Raw genomic sequence first — 24,368 nt, 5'->3', positions numbered from 1 at the left:
TGGTATCATGACGGAGAATTTGAATCCGCCTGTCAAGGTGTTAGCATCGACTGCATAATTTGGAGTAGATGAGAGCCTTACAGTGAGCGCAAAGACTGGCGTAAACTGCTAAATACTAGTAGCTCTTTTCCTGTCTCAAAGCACTTGGGGAGTCGTTCTCCTGAACAGCTGCTTGTTCGCGACTACATCGTACAGAATCAGGCTGCCGAGAGCAACGAGCTCGGATCAACGATGATGGCGATGCGGCAGGAAAATGATCAGAGGGTAAATGGTGATGGAATGGGAGTTTGGTACATGTAGAGGCCAAAGAACGAAGATCACGAGAAACAGCTGCCTCAGGCATGATTTTACTACAACCCACAATCGCATTATCATTCTCATTACCAGTATCATCGACACTGACAGCTCCGTATAAAGACCGATACGACACAATAATGCACCTCGACAATCCCAATAACCAACGCCCATGACGCAAACCTCATTCGATACACGTTGTCCATGTCAGTCTCAAATGCCGAGCTGCAGCCGCCTGCAATCTGCAATCTGCATGCAATTATTCTCACCGTTCCAAACATTCGTCATCAATAGTTCCAAGCCGTGATCCACTCAGGAACAACACGCGACAGGCCAACGAGGCGGCGATGGGGCCTTGGAGGGCTGAAACAGAATCGGAAATAGATACGATTATAGCCTCGGTGAAAGGCCGACACCCAACAGCGACAGCGCGCCTCACAAGTGCTCAAATCGCGACGCACGCACAATCACGACATCAATATATCGAAACGAGCGATGGAGCAGACCTAAAGATACGCACGGCCGCGGACAAAACTTCGAGGAGCTCCAAAACAAACGTGAATAACATGATGATGCTCGGATACTGAGTCGCACTCGCACTTGCAGCCGCGAGCAAGAGATGGAGCTGCGCGGCCGATCCGAATCAAAAAGGGGGACGAATCGTCATGGAGGAAAAGCAGTGTGGGTACGAGATAACAATCGCACTATGTGCTTAGCGTGTTGGTGGGCGGACGCGAACCTTTCTCCACAGTCCACAGTCGAGGAACAAGCGTCGAGTTTCGGAGATGAAGGCCAAACTGGGGAGGTTCCTGGTTGCCAGATCGGCCGTGCTCTGGTTAGCTGCTTCAGAGTGAACTCCTGAGAACGGTTGAAGGTTGTCGAGGCTGGAGGATGACTTTAGAAGTTTAGAAGCTCTACCATGGAGAGAAGTAAATTTGAACCCTTGTTTCACTAAATTCTCACTATTAATCACATACATACATGTAAAGAAGAAAAGATTGACTCTATCAACTTAGAGCAAGGGTAATAGGAGGAAAAGTCTATAATACGGGGTAAAAAGCCGGGGGTCCAGCTCATGCATGTATGAGCAAGTGATATCCAGATGATAGGAAATTAGAGAAAAGAAAGATGGTAAATGCGTTTACTCATCGTCCTCTTCGGCCTCAGTACGAGCGCCAAGGGTGTATCGTGACTTGCCGTGAGCATCAACTTCGTGTTCGATAGCAAGCTTAGAGAGGTAGTTAAGCATGTTCTCGATCTTGGTGTCAACGACGGAGCGGTTCTTGCGGCCGAGGTTGTCAAGGGCGGGAATGATGGTGAGGATATAGTAGACAACGGCAATGATGATCGTGACACCAATCGAGTAAGCCCAGATAACAACAACGGTGACAATGTCGACATCGTCGTTGACGGAGAATTCAGCCTGGGAAGGAGGGCTGGTCTGAACGTAGTCGCCGGCGAGCCAGCCGAAGACACAGAACAGGGTGGCAAGGACATCGACGACGAAGATGGCACCAACCAGCTGCCACGAGGGCCAGGTCTTACCACCGCGGGTGACGAAGATGAGCCAGTTCTCAGTGAGGGAGACTTCGAGGAAGAGCATGGGCTGGGGAGAACCGAAGTTCTGGATGATACCGCCGTTCTCCAGGAAGAGAGAAGCACGCATGATCCAGGTACCAGCAGCAAGGAGAACACCAAGAACGACGGAGATGACCCAGATCTTGGGCAACTGCCACTCGACGGGGCGGGCCTCGAAGTGAGCGTTGTCGTAAGCGACGGCAATGGTAGCCAAATCAGCGAACAGGGCAATGAAGACAATAAGGTCGGCCTTGATGGTCTCGTTGATGATAATCATGGAGGTGACAAGGTAGAGCTCAAGGTGGATACACAGAGCAATACGGTACTGAATGTAAGCCTTCATACGCTGGAAGATTTGACGGGCAAGCTTGATGGCATCGACGATAGTGCTAAGACCAGGGGCAAGGAAAACGATATCGGCAGCGGCCTGGGCGGCTTCAGTGGAACCCTCGACAGCGATACCACAGTCGGCCTTCTTGAGGGAAGGAGCATCGTTGACACCGTCACCAGTCATGGCAGTCAAGTGACCACGCTGCTGAAGCATCTCGACGACCTGGTACTTGTGCTCGGGGAAAACTTCGGCGAAACCGTCAGCCTTCTCGACGAGGTCGTGCTGGGCAGAGCCGGCAAGACCACCGTGGATGAGACGCTCGGAGTCGTAGACCTTGGTGCTGAGGGCAAGCATCTTGCAAGTTTCCTTGGCGATGGCAAGAGCATCACCAGTCAACATTTTAACGGAAAGACCGAGGTGCTGGGCTTCGGCAATGGTGTGGGCAGTATCCTCACGAGGGGGGTCGAACATGGGGTACATGCCGAGCAATTGCCAGGGCTCACCCTCCTTCTGGACGGCAACACCGAGGGAACGGAAACCACGGCGAGCGAACTCGGAAGCCTTCTCACGGAACTTCTGGGCCTCCTCCTGGGAGCACTCAGACATGGCGAGGATAGCCTTGGGAGCACCCTTGGCAGCAGTGTAGCGTACACCGTCACAGGTGCAGATGGTAGTAATACGCTTAGAGACAGGATCGAAAGGAGTGTACTTCTCGGTAACCCAGTTCCGAGCAAGGATTTCACGGGCCTTGGGGTAGCGGCGGAGAGTAAGGATCGTAACTTTGTCGATGGGATCAAGGTTCTTGACGTTGTGGTTGGAAGCAATAGCAGCAACAGCCATCATCCAGTTCACATCCACACCTTCGTTGACGTAGGGCTCACGAATTGACAGCTGGTTAGCAGTAAGGGTACCGGTCTTGTCAGAGCAGAGAATGTCGACACCGGCAAGGGATTCGATGGCAGTGAGCTTCTGGACAATAGCCTTCTGCTCAGCGAGGTAGGCGGCACCGACAGCGAGGGTGGTGGTGGTGACAACGGGAAGACCGACGGGGACACCGATGATGAGAAGGATCAAAGTCCAGTGAAGGAGAGTGTTGTCAGAGTCCTCGGGAGTGGCAATCTTAAGGTGACGGTAGAAACCACCAATCCAGGCAGCGAGAATCCAGAACATGACGAGAACGAGAAGAGAGGTACCAATGTTGTCCATGACGGCCTTGAAGTGACCCTGGTCCTGGGCGCCCTGGACGAGAGCAGCAGTCTTACCGACGAAAGAGTGCTTAGCGGTAGCAGTGACAATACCGTAGGCCTTGCCACGCTTGCAGCCAGTGGTGTAGTAGCAAGTGTCGGCCATGTACTTGTCGACAGCAAGAGATTCACCAGTGATGGCAGACTGGTCAACGGCAACAAGAGAAACACCGAGACGGGCTTCAATGCCACCATCCTCATCGTCCTCATCGTCCTTCTCCTTGAGGGTGTCGTCGTTGGCAGTAGCGAGGTACTCCTTGTAGGTCTCAAAGGTCTCGGGCTTGTCGTAATCGCAGATAAGACGGACATCAGCGGGGACGATAGTACCTTCCTCGATGATGACGATGTCTCCGGTAACGAGCTCACGAGCAAGGATCTCCTGCTCCTGGCCGTCACGCTTGACAACAGACTTCATAGCAATATCACCCTTCAGCGAGGCAACAACGTCGGCAGCCTGCTTCTCCTGGTACCAACCGACGACAGCGTTAAGCAACAGAATACCGATAATGACACCGAGATCGATCCAGTCACGAAGACCAGCAGCGAGGAGAACAGCCAATTCCATAACTATACGAGGAAATCAGTTAGCCATCGTTTGTTTGTGAAAGTAGTGGCCTTACCATAGAGAATAGGACCACGGAAGTAACCAATGAACTGAACGAAGAAGTTGGTCTTCTCGGTAGTCAGTTCGTTCCAGCCGGCACGCTTGCGGCGAGGCTCAACCTGGCTGCTAGGCAGACCGTTGAGGTCGGTCTCGAGCCAGTCCTCGGGGCAGACGAAGCCTTCTTCGCCATCGTCACCACCGCCCTTGCCCCAGAACTTCCACCAAGGCTTCTTGGTCTGCTGTCCGCTCAGAGCACCAGCACTGGAAGTCGAGCCACGACGATTGTCGCGAGCGGTCGAGATGTAGCGGTTGAGAGCGCCATATTCATCGAGGGTAGCGCCTTCGTTCAAGTCGGTGGGACGAGAATGGTCACCATTCTCGACGTCGGGAGCATAGGAAATCCTCCGCTCCGCCATTGTTGCTTCGGCTCACAAAGCCTTGTCGAACCCAGAAGATGAGAGCAGATACAACGATGAATGACGGGAATGGCAAGAGGCGGACAATCCTATAAAGAAAAGAGAGAAAGAGAGAGGGGGAAAAGAGAGCGAGGGGGAAGGGAGAATGGACGCTTTAATATTGAGGGGGGAGGAGTATGGATTTCACGGGACCAGGACAAACACGTCCTGAAGCTCCAACGGGCGGGCAACTTTCCCTGTGCGTAAGCCCACTTTTTTTTTCACTTTTCTTTTTTTCGCATTTTTGTTTTGGTTTTTTTTGGGCGTGTTTTCCTGGATTTTTTGGAGCTAGATTCTTTGGGACTAGTGTGGCCGGGATCACTTAGCCACTGATCTCAGTTCCTGTCCCTGGCTCCCCTGCCCGTCCTTCCACGCTCTTCCAGCTTCCACGCACACTCACTCGCCCGCTTAACGGCACGCATTCATTATTGTTTTTCATTTTTCTACCCTCTCTTTCCGTGGATTCACTCGCCAGCCATGTGGGCCGTCCATGCCGGAACAGGCCTAGCGCTACTGATTGGAAACTCTCCTCTTTCCCTTTGTTGTCACGAGTGGATGCCACCGTCGGTATCATCATACGGCACCTTACGCCGGTCGCTCATGTTTTGATCCTGGATGGGGAAATCCCTCCTTCTCCATCGCTACTTGGCGTCCATGACCGGCAGACCTGTGCCGAGTTTGCCCCCCCAGCGTCTCTCCAGACTGAGACGACCGTGACAATTGGACGAACTTTGACGCAAAAGCCGTAGGGCGTTGCTCGCACTGTCAGACTTACAATACTACTCCCGCGAAGGCGACAATTCCCAAACTCTCTGGGGTCATCCCGAGATCCCGTGGAGGGAAAATTTTCCGCACCTGGCCGCCGCAGTATGACTGACTGGTTGTCATGATTGTCAATTCAATTGTCATTATTGTTCGTTAAATACGGGATAGACGGGCATCTCCACGGGGTGACCGCGGCGTGAAGCTGGAAATGGAGGTTACGATACCGCCAGTCATGCCTTTTTGCCGCGTGCGGGTGGCCCTAGGTAATTTTCCTAGTGCTGCTGCTCTTTTCTATGCGCGATTTTCTCGCCCCGGCTGGCTAAGGAAACGTTGAATAGCACTATATCCAGAGGGCGTAGGAGGAAACGATCATACAATCCTAATTATTGCAAGTCCGCGACTGGCTCTGATGCCAAGTGAAACTTCAATGAGACCGCAAAAGCGAGGCGACAGACTTTGGATAAGACAAAGACAAGAAAGAACACTATCGATCTTATCGTCAATCATTATTCGGCCGGCTCTGTGTATCACCAATTCACCAATTCACCAGTCACCATCCCTCGTTTTGCGCCTGTGACATCGCTTTTTGACATCTCGCCTCGTTACAGACTGAGCCACTTGAGCCACTGAGGTCACCGCTGTACGGGGTAGTCACCGCAGGGCGCTCAGGGTCTTCAACAATGAAGATTATGAGGTCATCGACTCCGGAGTATACTGCGACTAGTTGCGATTGTCAAAACATTCTTCCCCTTCGAGACACCCAGGGGCCCCAGTAATCCTCCGATCGCGAGGCTATACGGTCGAGATTAGCATATTTCATTATTCTCGAGAAACTCCGTCTCCAGAACCCTGGACATTGACCGCGATCAGGAATTGCAGGCACGGGCTCCCTCAACCGAGAACGAAGGGATATGTCTAGAAAGGTGGTGATGCCGATTGCGGTTATGCAGGGTCAAAACAAACAAACCCAAGGGTCACACCTGACTCTCGTCGTCCTTGTTATCCATCATATCTTGGTATCTGCTACTTTCAGTTTCTCCGCTGAAACTATCAGGAGGAATGCCCAGACCTACGTAGATGCCTCGTCCACTACCTATGTCATGACTCCACGGGGTGCTGTTCCCAACCACCCGTCAAAGGTACGAGCTACGTGACGATGTTCGCCTCAGTTTGCTAGCTGGAGTCTGCCTTATCAAAAACCGCAGGCCCACAGGTACGCCTACGTTATGATTTGTCCGGCAAAGCGAGTCGTTCAGGAACCCCATCCCGACTGTGAAGCTCCCCGGTGCCGACCTTAGATAGCCCCGGCCCGGTCCCGGGTTCCTGGAGGTTCCCTCACGGCCTCAAGCATCAAGGTTCAGTCTTTCCAAGAACAGCAGTTACAAACCCACGTTTCCCTTAGCTCATGTGCTCTTCGTCCTATTTCCATCCTGGAAGGCACGCTTGTCGGACTCCAGAAGCCGACGGTCTTCCCCAGCCTCTTTGGACGTGTGACGACTTCGCCCACCGTCTATTCTCAATATAGTATCGCCTCAAGGTTACTCGTCCGGAGACCTGCCCCATCTCATGGAAGCTCTAGACGCATTTTCGCCTGAGTGGCCAGCGTCAGGTCCCCAGTCTGGCTCCTCTCTTATGAGACCATCCCCTGAATATTATTACGCCGAGGTATACCCTACGAGCAGCTGTGCTCGAGTTGCACTCATAGAGTCATACCGACTCTTACTTTGGTGATAGTCAAGAATAGCGCATGGGGACAACTTCCGGAGAGATTACTATATCCACGAGGGACAACTACTCGCGCTGCAGTGTGCACTGCTTCAGTAACTGAAGAAACACCGACCGTTCTCCATACTGAACTACGTACGGAGTACAGAATGCGGAGTATGTACCTATCATGATTTACTGTCCCTGACCCTGTTGCAATTCAACCCGTCTCTGCATCCACGAAGGAAGCACAAGGATCCCGCATTACGAGATCAGTCCCTTCAACGGCAGTCAGCGTGGGAGGACCGAAGGGCACCTGCAAGAGACTGCAGACTAACAGTAGCTACTAACACTCCCGTGCATTGTATTCTTTCGCCAAAAACTCTCCGCATGAACCTACTTCCAGATCTTACAACCCCATCCAAGGCCCTTCGGCTATGCACAACAAAGCTGTGAAAAAGCAACCGTGAGATGACCCACAGTAACATACAGGGAGTCTGGATTCTGTAGTCGAAGGCTTGCATCTTCAAGCCGTCGAGGAAGGCGCGATGACCGCTGACCTCCCAACGCCTCGTGTTCCTTCTCGTGGTTGCCTGCCTCGACGGAGGAACAGGGACTCTCCAGGCTCACCGACCCCAAGCTTCACCTCACATAAGGCTTATCCTGCGAGTCAATCAAATGGTTGGACTATGCATTTGCCAAGGTTATCCTCTGCAGTCTTGGTTCTCTTCTTTCATCCTTTGCATCGAAAGATTCGCAGAAGCAGGGGGAGTTGGCTGCCTCCAGGATCACTGTCAGATTTCGCTCTTACTGCGAATTCCTCGTTGAATTCTGTGCAGGGGGTCGATCGGACGTTCAACCCCAGATTTCGGTGAGCAAGACTCAGATGACTCCTCGATTATCCCCCTCACAATCAAGGGCACCTTGCCGTAGCCACGTTGTCCCTGCAAGGAGCCAGCATGTGGGATGCTATCGGGATACACAGGCTCGATGTGAGCAACAGACCCATCGGCCAATCTGATTCACAGGAAAGATGCGAAGGATTGGTGTGGCATTAGGATATTTTACGGCGTGCAGATTCATACGCGACCGTGACACCAGCCAAAGAACGCGAAACGAGCTTGAAAGGAATCGCGGGGGGTCCGAGTGAAGCTCTAACCCTTTCTCGGTATGATAGAGCTGGCGCCCGCCCGTCTGGAGACTGGAGAGCTTCCCCTCCTCCAGCTGCAGCAGAGCGCTTTGCGCGGCTGACCGATTCTCAAATCCCAGCCTCTTCTGCGTAAATTAGATTCATACACCTTGCTCCTGTCTTAGTATAGAGCTATGCTGACTTCAGAAGTTCAGGGTGCTTTGTTTGGCTAGCCCGTTGACTCTCCCATTCTTCCCGATCATGTGAAGCAATGGTGGTCAAGCTGACGTCCATCTGGGCGATGTCATTCTTGCGACGTCAATCTTACTGCTCTACTTCGTAATGCATTCTCCATCCGACTTCGACGAAGGATCAATCCCAGAGGCAAATTGATGCCGCTCCTGGCGTCTCCGTGCGCATCTACCCCGGCAGAGGTTTGCGATCGAGTTTCCGGGGGATTCTCACCCGTGCCGGGCAAGGACTTCTCGTAGCGAGCTTTACCCAGTGAAGCAAGAATTATAGTAGCAGCACGTCAGCCAAGGTTTTCCCGCGCCATCACAACAAAGCATTTCACGAGAAGGGTGTAGGAGGACCAATCCTCACAGGGCTGAAGTGAGCTTCTTTTGCCTCTTCGCATTCTCAAGATTGGCAAGTGTTGAGGTCACTCTGGAAGTCCAGCTGTCAATGCGCCTGTCGCTACTAACCGATTACGCAGAATCTGTCGAGGTGACGCCGTGATTGGAAGGCCTCTGTTATTGAATTGATGTGGAGCTGATAGGCGGATTTGCTGTCTTGAACCAAACTCTTCTGCCGAGGACCTGAGATACACCCCACAGACAACCGTGGAACAGCACGTCGTTAATGAACCCCTAACAGGCGGCGCTATCCGACTCTTTGCGCGGTGAAACTCTCACAGTCTGATGGCTACGTCTCTAACTCCGAGGAGTAGATAGCTATACGATCCAGTTCGAACTTGAAAGAAGCCTCTGATAGCTTCGCCTCTGCCATGGTACTGGGAGCGCCCGTACGTCAGATTTCCTACAGCACTTCCGCATTAAGCCTTGGGGAAGACCTGGGCTGTCGATCTCTGCTACACTTGATTCCCTGGAACACGTGAGACAATCCAGACCGGCGACAAAATCTGTTTCATATCGAGTGCGAATTCGACAAGACCTTGAGTAGCAGAAACTCCAGACTCAGGAAACGACTACATCACCCCCGCTTGATCGCGGGATGGCAACATAATGGCCTCTGTTATATCGCGCAAACGCCAAAAGTGAGGCCATCGCCTTCCTTCTCCTTTGGCCTTAGTGTACAGAATAGCGGAGGTGGTCCGGCGATCGGAGGAACTTTGATGCAGTTCCACAACCACCAGGAACGGGATGAATCGTGGATGAAGCACGATTTGGCCCTACGCTGAGTGGTGGGCTTGCCACTTGCCCGTGGAGCGCCGCCGTGGTCGTGGCCGAAAGCATCCAACAGCATCAACTGCTCTGGAGCCAGCTCAGGTACCAAGGCTCAACCTGCATCGAATCCGTCTGATCCGTTCTCGACTTATTCTAGAAGCATGTTTCGTGGGCCCGGCTGCATATGCTATCGCGACCTCCAAAAGAATTCGCGCACACACGGAAGAATCTCAACTTCATCGACAATAAACGCCTAAAGATGCTCAGACCATGCGCAGGGCGATCGGAAGTCGGCATGGCAGTCAACGACGCCAATTGGACCCGTTCAAATTCAAACAGACTACGTCATAGTTGAAAAGTCAATCGGCAGCCCGAGTCGTAAGGCCGTACCCGGATGGGGCAGCCGGGTAATATCACCTCACGCGTGCTCGCGTAATTCGCGACGTCTGTTTCCGGCCCCTACAGAGTGGGCTTCTCGAAGTCCTCCTGCTTCTACGCGGAACAACTACGGAGTTATAAGGCGTGCGCACATGCGGTGAGTGCGAAATCCAAGCAACAGCCCTGGCTTTGAATCGAGGTCGAAGAAGCGAAATACCCGACCTGGTTAGCGCCACTCCCGTAACATGCCTTACTCGTTAGGGCAGGTTTCTGAGCCGTAACCCCCATACTACGACTCCGTGCCAGTTACAACTCCATGGAGAAGTTGGGGGTCGGGGTACCAAGAGCATGGAGCTGATTTTCACCCAGGATGCTCCTCCGTATGACTCCCCTGATTGATAGACAAGCCCTGATATCAGTATGGGGACTCGTATTAGTATAATTAGAACAGCACCGAGTTATGCATCGCTGATGTCGAATTGCGATCGCTGTTGTGCTCCAGAGAATGCTCTAACAGCGACTATTGAGCTCCGTCTGGTCTTGGCTTTTTGTACCTACAGTAGGCTAGTATAGTACGGCGCCGTACAGATAGTTACCAGATAAGCGCACTCACAAGGCCCTATTGCAAGCACACGCTATACCGCAAGTGGACACCTGAAGGAATTAAGTAAGAGGAACAGCTAATTAACCAAGATAATAGATGATGCAGGTGACGGCACGTCTCCTCACTCGTTGAAGCGCCTCCCCACTACTCCATAGGCGATCGCCCGTGCCAAGCTGTCGCATCGATGATCTTGGTGAGGGATTTTCTGCGCGCCCAGCCCAGCTTGAGCCCTTGAGGGATTCAGAACCCGAGGTTGATTCATTCATCTCGTCAGTCTAGCTATCACGAATCAGACGGGAGCTGCAGCGTGGCTTCGCGATGCACTCGCTGAATCAATGCCTCTGCCTCCAGACGTGGGGTTGAAAGCGACAGCAAAAGCTTCATGAAGTACGCAATGATCTTCTAAAAATGAAGCAATTCGCAACGCCAAGCACACTGCGCCAGCCAGCGTAACGCAGCAAGCTTGACGGTCTGTCGGAGATCATTAGGCAGCTTCAATATCGATGAGGCGCAAGCAGCGCTGGAACCCTTTTCCCCAGTCCTATGGTCATGATTCGTGATATCTTGGGAAGGATTGGATGGCTTCACCCGTCCCCCACGAATCGACAAAAGCGACTATACCGGGCTACGGCTATGGCTGCGATGCGGGCGGTCCGGTCCAAGCCCGATTGAACCCGAAGGAGTTGAGATTGACAAGACGCGACAAGAAACAACTCATCAATTCATCGTGAGTTATTTCTGTCTTGAGACTTGGGTAGTTATGTGCGAGATTAAGGTCGTTGTCAAGACTGGAGCCTCGAGCTGTCACGACCTTCGTTCTCGTATCCGCTTTGGCGACAGCTGATCAGCGACCCCGGAGAGACTCCCGAAGACGCGAAGGACTCGATATTCCTCCGTTTAGTATACTGCGCGACTACAAAGTACTACTCATGATCACCAACTAGGAATCAGGAAGTCGATATACTACGCCTTGGCGAAAACCGACCCCGTGCTCTAGCCCTGCAGTCTTCGAGCACCAGCAAAAGCACCGTCGAAGAGGTTAATCCCGCTCGGACTCGGAGACCGGATAAAGGGCCTTGTCCGCGGCTCAAACGTCAAGAAAGAAATCGCCCATAATCTCAACTTGCCGTCATCCGGTGCCTGTGCTTTCACTAGACTCTGCATGTCAGAGTCCATGGTCAGTCGAGTTCCTTCTTAGAAAAGCTAGATCAATTGACCCCATGGGACCATGGGAGGCTGGGAAGTGAAAGATGAAAACGAACAATGAAATTGAAGCTACGGAATTGGCCCGGGCGTAACTTCAGGCCTCGGCTTTTCCGTCCCGGCCATCAATCGGCCTTGTCTTGAGTCTTGGGGCTGGACTGGGCTGGCCTGGAGTGCATTCGTCAACCTTCTCTCCACGGGAGTCGGCACGGTTGTGTTGTGCCGTGTCCGTAGTCCGTAGGGATAAACTGAACTGACAGTAGGTAGAGCCACAGTTCCCATCGCGCTCCAACCACGGATTTGAGCGATTTGTGTGCGCGGGTATGTTCCATGGGTTGGTCAGAAAGAACTTTCCATGATTCCATAGCTGGCCGGATTTGGACATGAGTCTCCAGTTCTTTGGTTCTGGTAGCGATAGAATTTTTCTGGAGCTTTTGTTCGGTGGTAGTCAGGTACTTGCGGGTGTCGTCTCCGCACTGGACTGCGCTGGCATTGTAGGAGTGATGTTGGTGCCTTGGAGTTCAGGTTTCTGGTCTGGGAGTGCTTCTCTATCTAATGTCTTGGAGTGAAGATAGAAAATATTGTCTACCACAGGAAAGAACTCTAGTTAGTAGACTTGATACTCATCACGGTACTTGCGTCTTTGCTGGTGCACTGTACTGCCCCCTTAGAACATCTACAGTTTCAAGTACTGTCAAGGAAGCCGCGAGGGCTGTTTCAATGCCGCTTGAAAATATCGAATCTCTTCATCTTCTGCAACTTCTCAGTTTCTCTATTGTGATAAGTAATGTTTATTCCTACTCTCATGCTTAGAAGGAAGCCGTTCATTCAATTATCTACTTGTGCTGTCGTCTTAATGCCAAATACGCAATGTCTGTTGTCCCTCAACCACAAAATATATGATCACGCAACACAACACTAAAACATGTACTTTTTGCCACCTTTCCGGTACCACTCATTCATTAGAAGCACGGAGTAACTCAAACCCCCCTACAAGGTCTGAAGAAGTCACGGTCACACAGAACCAATGCCAAGGGATCATCTACATGGATGCTCGACCAGACTTCCCGCCAGCACTGGCCTGGGATCGAATCCCCACAATCGCAGGGCGTTCTTCAGGCGAGGAATAACTCCGGGGAAATCGGTATAGTTACTCTGAAGAATCTGACTTTGGGCCCTTTCTGCTGAGAGCAGCGGTATACTAACTCTACTCCCAGCCCCGTGCGTCCTGAGCAGCTGGTGGACAGACTCTGCCCAGACAGTACTCCGTACATATCCAGGTGCCCAGTGACCGATCCTCCTCCCCCGTCGGACGTACAACACGGCCACAGTGTAACAGGCAACGGTCAGCCAAGCCTGCACTCCCACCCCATACAGCAACCCAGAGTCGCCTTTGCGTCTGTGCCATCACAGTGAGAGATTTACAGACGGTAGATCCTCCCGCAATATGTCCCCGTCCTTCTGCCAAGTAGGCTGTGCAGGTTGACCTGCCTCATCAGCGAGTGATGGAGATTTACAGGTGCCTACAGGCTGCAGGATGCGACATCTACCGTTGACCTCAGTCTAGATTTGGATTGGATATGGACCCTCACCGGCTCGTGGGCGGGTGACGTTGCCAACTACCGGGTTTGTACGGGAAATGGACGTGGAGTATGGCTACGGCATGGTCATGGCTTGGGACGGTGAGACCAATCTCTAACCGGACTCGTCTCAGCATCAAGACTTCTGATCCTACTAGGACTGCCAGATATCCCTCCCACGGGGATTCACCGATTTTCATGCCGTCTGCTGCAGGTCGGACTTGGCCCGGTCGATCATGGGTGCGTCTTTATCTAATTCTGGCGGACAGGGTATGAAACCCAGAACCCTGAAAGACCCGACGATAATGGGATTGACATTGACCCCAAACTCCGCGTCAATCGTCTTGGGTTTGGAGACTTGGAACTCCGATTAGAGCCAAGGGCTGGGCAAGCACGGATAATGGGACTGTGACTGTGACAGTCCTGAAAAATAGTCCTGGACGGGAAAAGCAAGCAAACAAGCAAGCAAGCAAGGCGATAAGCGTAAGACACAAGACTAAGAGTAAGACGCATATTCCCGAAAGAAAGAGCCGGACGACGCCAAGCAATTGCGATGGACGGCGAGCACAGCAAGGGCGCTTGGCATCCCTGGATTGTTGCACACAACACCGATCCAGTAGCAGCCTTGAAGCATTCATTGTCAGGCACTCAAACTCAATAGTTATTGCGACCTTCCAGAATCCGACCAGACTACTGCCAAGAGCCCCTGCCATGCATTCCTCTGGTGTTTATGACCGGGCATTTTCGGGCTGCAATTGGAATTCCCTCTTGGCGCATTGTCGGACTCGAGACGATGAGATGATGTGAGATAAGAAGAGTTAAGGTGAGGCTACTGAGAATGAATTGTGATGCCTACATGCTTCTAAAATTGAGCAGCACTGCCTCCGCCAGCTCAACTCGGAGCCAAAACTAGACCCGGGTATAGATAGACCCTGAAAATCAAACGCAAACAAATGACGAATCTATTCGAGGCAGCAGCTTTATCTCTTCTCCGTATCGTCAATTCACCCCAAGCCTCCAAACTCCAGAGTCCGGACATGAATAGCCCGGGGGATCGGCGGCACAGACCAAACTACCCAAGACCAAGACTAAGCTAACTCGCCTTCCAGCACCATTTCCAAATCATCGACTTGGCAGTCCGGATTGGGAACTGCAAATATAGAGTATGCGAGGACTGGCTGGCTATTCTTTCGAGTTTCTGCACTGCAGAGTGCACTGCATGCATGCCATGCTTGGAAATGATTTGCCCGTGCCGTTTAGCTGCAAAGGGATTCTTCATCTCTTATCTGCAGCATACTGATTTACATAAGGGCGTTGCTAATTTGCTAGTTTCCAGGGTCAAGGTCAGGGTCAGGGTTAGAAAGGAGAAGATATACTTTTCGTGGGGTAGCTAGGATATTCATTGGATGGACGTGGGGGCCTTACTCTGTAGGTAAGGTTACTCCTTATTATTCTCGGGCTCGCAGTAATTGTTACTTTGTTGATCGAAGGAGCGAATTCTACCCCGTAGTCTACCTACCCCATGAATTAGGAGAGGAATTGGCGCGAGGGCAAGGGGACGGGTTGCAGGTGTAATGTTCTGAGGACGGCACGGGGCCAGAAAGGAGGTGACACTGCAGTGCAGCGCGCTGCCCGGGCAGCTGATGTCAAGTCAGGAATAGATGCCATTATGTGGGAAGAGAGGGGGCTCAAGTAAGCTGGAGAGGTCCTTCCAAGATTATACTTTGGGCTGGTCTTATTTCTACGTATTTCCCACTGCACTCTGTCTTCTGTATGCCAGCGAAGCGATAGAGGTGAAGATTACCTACATATCATATTCGTGTTCATATCATATTCGTGTTCATATGATGACGGCACGACTCTCGTCATCTCCACAGAGGGGTTCTATACAAGACTCCGCCAGAAGCCTCGAGATGAATTCTTGTAGCACGACATTGAGAGATATTACAGTCGTCATTGTGGTCTTTTCCCGTAGAACGAGCAATGGCAGCCGCAATTTTCGACGCTGTCATGCTCCGTACATGGGCTTGAGAGACTGAGACGTAACGCAGCTGCACCTTCTGTCGATACTGAGCGCTGGCACACTACCACTTGAATAAGATGAGGATGTGAGCGCGCGGGAAGCAGTTATTGTACACTGGATCGAGGAACACGTTGCTCTGAGACGGTCTGATCGTCCGTGGAGATAGCAGAGCCGACTGAAGAAAGCCATTCTGACGTACGGGGGTTGCCGGGCAGTATCCCCAACCCTGATACTGATACTTCATAGACGACAACCATGCATTCGTATGTATAAGTGCAACACCAAAACCAGCACAGAGTACAATCAAGAACCCGCCTCAAACATCCTCAACCTAACTCCCATCCCTGGCGTCCCCACAATCTCCGACTTGTGGAACTGCCTCTCCCACTCCCCCACATACTCAACCCGCTCATATCTCTGCAAAATCCTCACAATCGTATACCCCATCTCAGCGAGTGCAAAGTTCTGCCCGATACAGATCCGCGGGCCGCCGTTGAAGGGTATATAGTGCCATGGTCTCGGGGACCAGACCTCCCAGCGCTCCGGGGAGAAAATGGATGGGTCTAAGAATTTCTCGGAGACGGGTGGGTACAGGTCAGCGCGGCGTTGCATGGCGTAGGTTGAGTAGGCGACTGCGTCGCCTTTGAGGACTGTTATGGGTAAATCACCGTTGGGGCCGCCGCCCGTGGGGAGGGTTGTGTCTTTTAGGGCGAAGCGGATGTTGTAGGGGACGGCTGGGTAGAGGCGGAGAGCTTCGTTGATGGTGTGCCGGAGGTAGGGCATGTTCTTGAGGTCGTCGTAGGTCGGGGTGCGAGAGGGGCCGACTTTGTTCAGGACTTCTGCGCGGAGTTTTGAGTAGGTCTCTGGGTAGTGCGAGAGCTCGTAGAAGGTCCAGGAGAGGGTTGCGGCGGTTGTATCGCGGCCGGCAAGGAGGACAGAGACAACCTGATCCCGGATTGTCTTGGGGTTGCGGGTGTAGTTCGCTAGAGCATGGAGGAAGGTGAAAGATTTCTCTAAGGCTGTGCTTTTCTCTAGGTCGTGGGCTTGGAGGTTTAATACTTCGTGCACGAAGGGCCAAACAAAGTCGTTGATTACTTTGAGACCTTCGTTGTACTTGGCTCGAGGATAGAAGACCTGGGCAGGGCTGGTACTGTTAGCACTGGAAGCTGCTTTTGCTTCGTCAGAGCGGCCTACCCGATCATGGTCAGCATTGTCTGGATGCGCTGCACTTCCGCAAAAGCCAAGGCAAAGTCGGCCTGCGGGTTCCCGAGGCTGTTGATGCCCTTTCCAAGCAGGAACTCAGTGATTGCGTCGAGAGTCATCCGGTAGAACAAGTCCATGACGTCCGTTGGCTCGCCAGAGGGGCTATATAGACTCAGCATGGTCTGGACTTTGCGCTCGAAGATATCGAGATCGCTGATCCGGTCTTTGATAAACATCGGCCTGATCAGGTTACGGCTACCCTGCCATTCTTTCCCATCGGTGGTAAAAATGCTATCCCCGAGAAATGGGATCCAGAGCTTATGGAAGAGCTCGCCCTTGCCAAAGTCCGCGAATTTTCCGGTTAGAACTGCCTTGAGATGATCCGGCTCGCGAGTCTGGATCACGCGGAATGAACCAAAGAGGTTGCTCTCCACACAGTTGGGCGACGATGGATTGCCATGTTCAAAGCACTCGTTGAAGAACTCATGTAGGCGGTGCTCCTTCTGCGCCTTGATGACAGCGAAGAAGAAGCGGGCAGCTTGAACGCTTCAGCACTAGTCATCATGTAGTACACAGTATCCAAATACCTGAGATGATGTCTCGAGGCCCAGTGGGCGCATGTGCCCCGCCTTTCTGGTGTATTCGACGGTCATGCAGGAAGATCCTAATGGGTCTGGTAAGTATATAGAATATGATGAATCCACCAAGTGCGAGAACCGGGCTCAAAAGAACGAGAAGGTATATTTTGAGGTCCATGTTCGCGAGGCTGACCTCTTTGCTATCTTCACTCTTGTGACTTGGTTATTTTATATATCCACTGGCTTGTGAGAGGTTGAAGCGGAGTCGTTTTTCCTGAGTCAAGGTATAAGAAATGTCTCAGCGTTCAAGATGGTTGGTCAATAGCCAGTAACATTTGGACTGTGCGGAGAACCCTGCAAGCCGCCATCCTCGGCTAGCTCGAGTACTGGCATGATGACTCGAGAGAAGCCCGTGACCATGCCTCGAAATAGTGAAACTCAAGTTTGACGATGAGGCACTAGAACGTGATCTTGTACCCTACAGAGCATGGAACGAGCATTCCAGGTTGTCGCTTCTCGATAGCAAATTTAGCTCTCCAGCCTGTGCAGTGCCCTGGAAGCAAGACAGCGGGGTCCAGCTTGAGAAGGTCTCTGATGCTGGTGTCTATTTGCTTTGCATCACTCGTGGCTAGATGAAAGCCCCCAATCACGGCATGAAGAGGGACAGATCCGCCTGCAAGCTCGAGCGCATGCTGCGTACAGTTGACAACGCCGGCATGGCTACAGCCAGTGAGCATGACGATTCCTTTGTCTGGGATTATTAGATTTGCATGTGAAGCTATATGGCGTGGAGATATCAGACCTTTAACATTGCACATGATGAACCGTTCGTCGGCAATGGTTTCGTCAGATGTCCACTCGTTATCATTCTTATCGAATCGCATTCCGTGCTTCAATCCAGTTTCGTACGGTGTCCGTCTGGGTATCTCGCCAGATATAAGAAAGAAACCATCCAGCACGGTGTGAGCGTCTTCGTGTTTCTGAATGGTTGCGCCAGCAGCTTCGAGCTCTTCGAAAGAAGGGTCTGCCTGGAAAGAGATGATGTTCTCGCCAATTGAGAACCCCCGAAAGTCTGGTCGGTTCGGGTGAAGGTCAGCTATCAGAGCTCCGGGCCGTCCGCTGGCTTCTTTCGCGTCACTGATCATTCGGACCGCTCGTAGAAGACCGCCTGATTTTTCGGTTAGCTATGGCTTTACATCAGCATGATATATGGACCTGAATGGTCTCGGTGCCAATGCGATAGTTGGACAAGCTCCACCGAAGACAAGTCTGGTCGCATCCGTCGGACGTTCCTTTGCCATGCTTCCTCCTCTGGGCCTGCATCAAAAAGGACTGAATGTTTTTGATCTCCTTTTGTGGCAGTCTGCAGAATCAGCGGGGTGCCAACGGACTAATGCAGTGCGCTGCGTACCAAGAGAATTGACAAGCCATGTGCTGAACAGCATATATCTTCCATCTGAAGCTCCTTATGCGCATCTCCCCTGTCGTCCAGGTGATGAGGTGAGCCCATGGCCAAATGGTACATCATACCCGAGACCTGGACGGTGTCCGGAGCGATCGTTGACATGGGGTCCAGTTCATTGTCGATGAGAACGTGCGCTTCTAGGGAGTCGACTTCGACGAGGTTTAATGGTGGCATCTCGGAAGAAGTTGATGTTGGAACCAGAGCAGGTCGGTTGGAGAAGAGGTGAAAAGAGTGAATGAGGTGGGAGGCCAGCGTGGGAACAAAGACAAGCCTCACATCATACTGAAATCAACAAACATTAGGTCAATGTCAGTAACAATGCCTCGGAGCCGCTCCTATTGCGCGCCTAAAGAGGCAGGATGTGTCTATCCTATTACCACGATGTCGGCTCTGTGGATTGTATCTAGGTGGTAAGTAGGGAGTGGTAGGGAGGAAGAAAGAAAAGAGCCTGCGGGGAATATATTTTGGGCGTCGATCCTCCACAAAGAAATCATCCTTCTCCCCTGACCCTTTTTCCCTCTCACCATTCACCCTACGCATCCACTCATCCTAGTCAATATGCGCCTCATTACATTACTGCCCTTACTTCTACTCCTTCTCCCGTTCACGACCGCTAAATTCAGCCCGGTCTGCATTAAAGTCGTCACAGCGCTGGCCGCACGACCTAACGATCTGTTCAACAAATTCCAGCGCGAAATCTGCGATCGAGGATGCCAACCAACAGTACCTCACTGGGATCTCTGGACCCGCAATAACACCTTCGTCCCCGCCGTCCGCAGCGTGATGCAGACCCTGAACGCCCCGAAATCGGAGGAAGCGATGCTGAAGCTCGGCGACGACGCAGCCGACATTATCAAGCGACAATGCGGGCCGACACTCGAGGGACGCGATATTTGCGCCGATTCTCACATACTGGCCGCATTTGGGAACTGCTTCAAGAAGTACTTTGTCAAGACCGCGATCGCCAATCTGCCCTCGCTGATGCCGCTTGTGTCGGAACCGGTGTGTCGCAAACAGTTGGAGTATCTGGAGTCGGACGAGCTGTGGGAGGAAATAATACCAAACAATATGAGGGACTACGCCAAAGTGTGCAAGGAGTTGACGTATCAACCGGTGCTGGACCAGATGTACACGTTTTAGGATCTCTCTGTCTAGAAGTAGAAACAGAAATGAAGAGGATGTAAGACTGATGTTATCTCCGTCGGGGAGTCGGCGTCAATTTCCCGAACGCAGCTTAGTTTCATCATCACCGTTACCTCCGTCAACAGCGTCATTTCTCTCACATTTTCAGCTGGAGAGTCGCCATGATTTGTTCTTCGTGCTTGTCTTGATCTCTATCCCATGGCATCTGCCACTCTTTGCCGGGCGTTGCGCCCAAACTCGCTCACGCGCCTTGCAATCTCCCCGCGTCACCTCCGCCCTCACCTACCCCATCCTCCGTCGCAAACGCAGTCCCTCCGCCGATATGTACATGGAAGCCAGTTCCAGCCCATCGTTCCTCCTTCACCAAGCTCTCTAGGGAAGCCCAGGCCAGCAAAGACCTACCGTCGAACCCGCAAATGGCTCCGCCGTCTCTTCTATTTGTCCTTGGCCACTGGCACCGCCTACGTCCTCGATACCCAATTCTACGCCTCCTCGTTGACCAGAACTGCTCGCACCTTTTCGCTGGGTCTGCTCGTGGCTCTCGATTACAAAATCAATTTTCGTCCTAACCCTCCTCTCGCCGCTTCGATCGCAGACGTCCATGGCCGGAACGCTCAGCGACTGTCGGACCTCCTACGTCACAATGGTGGGCTCTACCTGAAGATTGGCCAGGCAATTGCCATGCAGTCAGCCATCTTACCGCCAGAGTTTCAGAAGATGTTTGCGCGCATGTTCGACGATGCGCCCCAGAATGACTGGAAGGACGTAGAGAAGGTCATCCGTGAGGACTTTGGAAAGTCCGCCGAGGAGGTATTCGGCGTCTCCTTCAGCGGCGACCCTGAAATGGGAGTCATGGAACGTACAGCTAGAGCTAGCGCCAGTGTCGCTCAAGTTCACTGGGCTCGGTTGACGGATGGAAGAGAAGTTGCGATCAAGATTCAGAAACGGGAGATTGCGCGACAAATACAATGGGACTTGTGGGCTTTCAAGTATGTTCCTGCTCTACACTGATGTACGCTCTGTACTAATTAGCCTAGGGTTGTGACTTGGATATACAGCCGTGTTTTCGATCTTCCGTTCTACAGCCTTGTCCCCTACGTCAGCGAGCGCCTCTTCCTCGAGACCGACTTTACAATCGAAGCCGACAACTCTGAAAATATGGCCAAGTTTGTTGCGGGCGAATCCCGTCTCCGAGATCGAGTATACATTCCCAAAGTCTACCGTGAACTGAGCTCTAAGCGCGTTATGACGGCCGAGTGGATAGAAGGCATCCGGCTCTGGGACAAGGACTCTATTACACGCACATGGCGCGGCGGCTGGCGACAGGGCAGCCCTGGTTGCGGTGGGACACCTCTGGACTACCCAAAGACGAGCAAAGCGACACCGCGCAATTCAAGCCTCAAAATCAAGCCCGAGCGAAATGAATGGCGAGGCCGCAATGGCCGCGGTGGCCTAGGCCTCTCACTTAAGGAAGTAATGACAACAATGGTAGACCTCTTCTCAGCCCAAATGTTCCTCTGGGGTCTTGTCCACTGCGACCCGCATCCAGGCAACATCTTCATCCGTCGCAAACCCAACGGCCACTCTGAACTCGTCCTAATCGATCACGGCCTCTACATCCACATGGAGCCTGAATTCCGCCACCAATACTCGCGCTTCTGGAAAGCGCTCCTCACCTTCGACAACGACACAATCGGCTCCATCGTCAAAGACTGGGGCGTCAACAACGCAGACATTTTCGCCTCCGCTACCCTCATGAAGCCCTACCGCGGCGGCAACCTCTCCACACAACAGGGCATCGAAAAACTAAGCAAAGCCGAGCGCGCCCAGCGCCACTACGAAATGCAACAAGCCTCCCGCAAAGCCGTCCGCGAAATCCTAGGCGACGAAGACAAATGGCCCCGCCAACTCATCTTCATCGGCCGGAATCTGCGCATCGTCCAGGGCAACAACCAGTTCCTCGGCTCCCCCGTGAACCGTATAAAAATAACAGGACTGTGGGCGTCCCGCGCCCTCGTCGAGTCTCCCGATTTGCCGGTCCTCGAGAAAGTCAGGAATTTAGGCCGTCATTTGCTGTTCCGTTTTGTGCTGTTCTCGAGCGATGTCTTCTTTTACTTTACCAAGGTTCGCCAGTTTCTGCATTTGGGTGGGGGTATGGAGGATGATCTTGAGGCGCAGATGGCCTCCGTTGCGAAGGATATGGGGGTTGAGTTGAATCACAGTATTTTTGAGGGTTGATTTTCCCTGCCTGGATAAGTGCTATATACACTTTCGATGTTTAGATCTCGTGTCTTCTCCGCTTGAAACATGTACAGTAATGATGCAGGATATAAAGAGCTTTACTCCAGTCATGCTAGATTGAGTGCCAGTTACTGTTTACTTTATGAGGAATTCGAAAGTACTCGAGCGCAGGTAAATGCTGGATTGTTTCAACAAAAGAAAAGGCAGACTATACATATTACATACTCGCTAGGGGACGCACAATCTCAGGACCAGAAGAAAAGAAAATGACTAAAAAGGCAAGAAAAAAAGAACTAGACAGCAGAAATACCCCGCAAATCTCCAATATACATGCTGCATGGGTATCTTATCACTATCGCATCGCGTCATACATGTCGCATGTCAACGTTATATGTCGCTCGCATGTCGCATCGTATCAGTTGTATCTTGGTCTACCGATCTAAGCTTAAGCGAACCGGGATCCTAACCTCGAGTTCCTGATCAGTTGATCAATGATGGTCCCACTCTGAGAACCCGAGAGGCCGCCATTCCTGGCCCGGGTACGCGGTACTTGACATCATGATTTCCTCGCTGGAGTCGTCGTCCGTTCGGACGGGGAGTTCAACAGGGGCGTCGGCGGCGTTGATGGTCCGGGCGCCGCTGCGATGCGGGTGTTCCGGTGATGCAGGGTTAGGGTTGGGATGACTAGTAGTTGTAGGCTCGATATTGGCTGGGTGGTTAGGTGGAGGAATCGGAGGAAGACGTTTCTCATCTACTGGATGCTGCTGGACAGGCGGGCCATGCTCTTCTTCATCTTCTTGGTAAGTAGGTAATCGGACCCGGGCGACGTTGAGGACTTCTTCTGTTTCCTGGCGCCAGGAGGTGGATGTGCTATTCGTGTTGGCTTCGGTGTCGTCGCCGGGGATGGTGATTTTCCAGGGGAGTTCCTGGTCGCCGACGCGGCTTGTGCGCGGGTTCGAGGATTTGAAGGCGCCGAGGTTGAAGGCGGGATCGAAGGGGTCGTGTTTTGGGAGATTGCGCTCTTCCGGACGGGGCGCGAAGGCCTTGGGGCTTCGCGAGCGGAGATGTAGTTCTTGGGCATAGGTGCGCTCTTCGGAGCGGCCGCGTGAGGGTGGTGTGCGTGGTGTTGGAGAGGGGAGCGGCGAGCTCAGTCGCGGGGATGAAACGTGGGGTTGTCGTTGTGGAGTGGCGGGTGAGAGGTAGGGCGGGGAGTGGGGAGAGAGGCGTCTGGGGTCGATGGGCGTAGGGTCACTTAATCTTATCCGGTCTGAGCTTGCGGCGGCACGAAGGTTTGGTGGTTGAGGCTTTGCGACAGAGAAGGATTCTGGCGATTCATGGGCGAAGTATCCTTCGACAGGTTGGCGCCGGCCGTGATAGCCGTTGCGACCATCTGGAAGCGAGACAGGGCGTTGTTCATGGTAATCGACCGAGGAAATGGAAGAGCTTGCGATTCTAGAACCTGGCCGAGAGGACACTGGCGCGAGATAATGCCTAGTAGTGCTCCCTTCTGAAGAGGATTCGAGAATCGGCTCTGGGGGAGCCGACTTTCTATGGTGGTGGCGGCTGAAGATACCCTAGGACGAAAGTCAGATTTAAACTCACACCAGTCAGGAACAAGGACCTGCCGTTAATCTAAAGTGTTTCTTCGGCTGCTCAGTCTTGTAGTCGGGCTGGTTCGGCCCCATTGAGATGCGGCGAAACCGGCCGACGTTCTTCAGCTTCTCCATGGGTGAGAAAAAGATTCTGTGGATTGCGGGGTCCCGCGATGAGGATATCTGTCCTGGCTGGCGCGACCAGTCATGCTTAGGAGAACGGGTCGACCTGCAGTCTAGGGGTTGAAGTCGGGCAACCGCTCCCTCGGGCCGGCGAAGTCTGAATAACCTCACGCTGAGCCAAAGCGCTTTCAGAAAGGTTATTCTCCGCTTGGCTCGAGGCCCTCTGGTGGCTGCGGCGCCAAAATATTCCGCCAAGGCAAGGTGGCTGGGAATGGCCTACGCCGGAGGGAAGTGAGACACCTGAGTCGAACAATTGTTCTGGACTGGCGGAGAAAATCAGCCACCAGTGAGAATACACTGCATCGAGGAACAAAATAGGCGGGCTCACCAAGCTTCCGAACTGAGGGGCCGCGGCGGGCCTAGATCGGCTCTTTGCTCGCCCAAGAACGAGACCGACGGCAGTTGGAGCAGGGGAAGAAAAGAATCGCGGCTTTGGACGGCAATGTTGTGAAGAATGCAGATTTGTATTTGCCTCGTTGTTCCTCAAGAGCTGCAGGGGTCGTCGTCGACTCTTCGTTCTCAATAATGGCGGTTTTTCGAAGGCCAGCGCGTGGCTTAGCGCCCAAGTGATCAGCACCGTCACACTCAGCGGCTTCATTCTTACTGGCCAAGGGAGGAGAATAGTCCTGATGCGGCTCCTCTTGTCGTCTCATAGGACAGGGATT

General features: G+C 52.6%; 5 protein-coding genes across 5 annotated transcripts; 2 read left to right on the top strand and 3 right to left on the bottom strand.

The window, feature by feature from the left end:
* Positions 1 to 1,224: 1,224 nt before the first annotated feature.
* On the bottom strand, positions 1,225 to 4,685 carry BDV17DRAFT_276831 (plasma-membrane proton-efflux P-type ATPase). Its single transcript, XM_073759379.1, has 2 exons — positions 4,068 to 4,685; positions 1,225 to 4,014 (listed from the first exon to the last, which is right to left on the bottom strand). Exons 1-2 carry the CDS (start codon positions 4,465 to 4,467, stop codon positions 1,436 to 1,438), a joined length of 2,979 nt encoding a protein of 992 aa, XP_073610342.1. The 5' UTR covers positions 4,468 to 4,685; the 3' UTR covers positions 1,225 to 1,435.
* An 8,020-nt stretch (positions 4,686 to 12,705) lies between these two features.
* BDV17DRAFT_276827 (uncharacterized protein) lies at positions 12,706 to 13,564 on the bottom strand. The gene is made up of 3 exons (XM_073759378.1): positions 13,434 to 13,564; positions 12,913 to 13,377; positions 12,706 to 12,839 (listed from the first exon to the last, which is right to left on the bottom strand). The coding sequence occupies exons 2-3, from the start codon at positions 13,101 to 13,103 to the stop codon at positions 12,734 to 12,736; spliced, it is 297 nt and encodes a 98-aa protein (XP_073610341.1). The 5' UTR covers positions 13,104 to 13,377; positions 13,434 to 13,564; the 3' UTR covers positions 12,706 to 12,733.
* Positions 13,565 to 15,475: 1,911 nt separating this feature from the next.
* On the bottom strand, positions 15,476 to 18,718 carry BDV17DRAFT_301728 (cytochrome P450; the record flags this gene model as incomplete). The annotated part of the gene is made up of 7 exons (XM_073764306.1): positions 15,476 to 16,442; positions 16,493 to 17,039; positions 17,089 to 17,174; positions 17,557 to 17,830; positions 17,882 to 18,247; positions 18,295 to 18,442; positions 18,491 to 18,718. 7 exons carry the CDS (start codon positions 18,716 to 18,718, stop codon positions 15,602 to 15,604), a joined length of 2,490 nt encoding a protein of 829 aa, XP_073610340.1. The 3' UTR covers positions 15,476 to 15,601.
* Positions 18,719 to 19,102: 384 nt separating this feature from the next.
* Positions 19,103 to 19,684, top strand: BDV17DRAFT_296285 (uncharacterized protein; the record flags this gene model as incomplete). Its single annotated transcript, XM_073763262.1, has 1 exon — positions 19,103 to 19,684. One exon carries the CDS (start codon positions 19,103 to 19,105, stop codon positions 19,682 to 19,684), a length of 582 nt encoding a protein of 193 aa, XP_073610339.1.
* Positions 19,685 to 19,735: 51 nt separating this feature from the next.
* Positions 19,736 to 22,052, top strand: BDV17DRAFT_276820 (ABC1 kinase family protein). Its single transcript, XM_073759377.1, has 2 exons — positions 19,736 to 20,676; positions 20,725 to 22,052. The coding sequence occupies exons 1-2, from the start codon at positions 19,886 to 19,888 to the stop codon at positions 21,923 to 21,925; spliced, it is 1,992 nt and encodes a 663-aa protein (XP_073610338.1). The 5' UTR covers positions 19,736 to 19,885; the 3' UTR covers positions 21,926 to 22,052.
* The last annotated feature ends 2,316 nt before the right edge of the window (positions 22,053 to 24,368 follow it).

Source organism: Aspergillus undulatus, assembly GCF_047715775.1.
Source record: "Aspergillus undulatus strain CBS 261.88 unplaced genomic scaffold BDV17scaffold_88, whole genome shotgun sequence".
NCBI lineage: Eukaryota > Fungi > Ascomycota > Eurotiomycetes > Eurotiales > Aspergillaceae > Aspergillus > Aspergillus undulatus.
Note: the sequence above shows the minus strand (reverse complement) of the source record. Positions and strands in the feature narration are given on the sequence as shown.

What these genes read in the sequence shown, in the direction of transcription:
- BDV17DRAFT_276827 (XM_073759378.1), bottom strand. Translation starts at nt 13,103, where the DNA reads ATGGCACAGACGCAAAGGCGACTCTGGGTTGCTGTATGGGGTGGGAGT. An exon ending in GCTGCTCAGGACGCACGGGG is followed by an intron (nt 12,840 to 12,912) that starts CTGGGAGTAGAG and finishes GAGTAACTATAC; the next exon opens with CGATTTCCCCGGAGTTATTC.
- BDV17DRAFT_276831 (XM_073759379.1), bottom strand. Translation starts at nt 4,467, where the DNA reads ATGGCGGAGCGGAGGATTTCCTATGCTCCCGACGTCGAGAATGGTGAC. An exon ending in CCGTGGTCCTATTCTCTATG is followed by an intron (nt 4,015 to 4,067) that starts GTAAGGCCACTA and finishes TTCCTCGTATAG; the next exon opens with TTATGGAATTGGCTGTTCTC.
- BDV17DRAFT_276820 (XM_073759377.1), top strand. Translation starts at nt 19,886, where the DNA reads ATGGCATCTGCCACTCTTTGCCGGGCGTTGCGCCCAAACTCGCTCACG. An exon ending in TGGGACTTGTGGGCTTTCAA is followed by an intron (nt 20,677 to 20,724) that starts GTATGTTCCTGC and finishes TAATTAGCCTAG; the next exon opens with GGTTGTGACTTGGATATACA.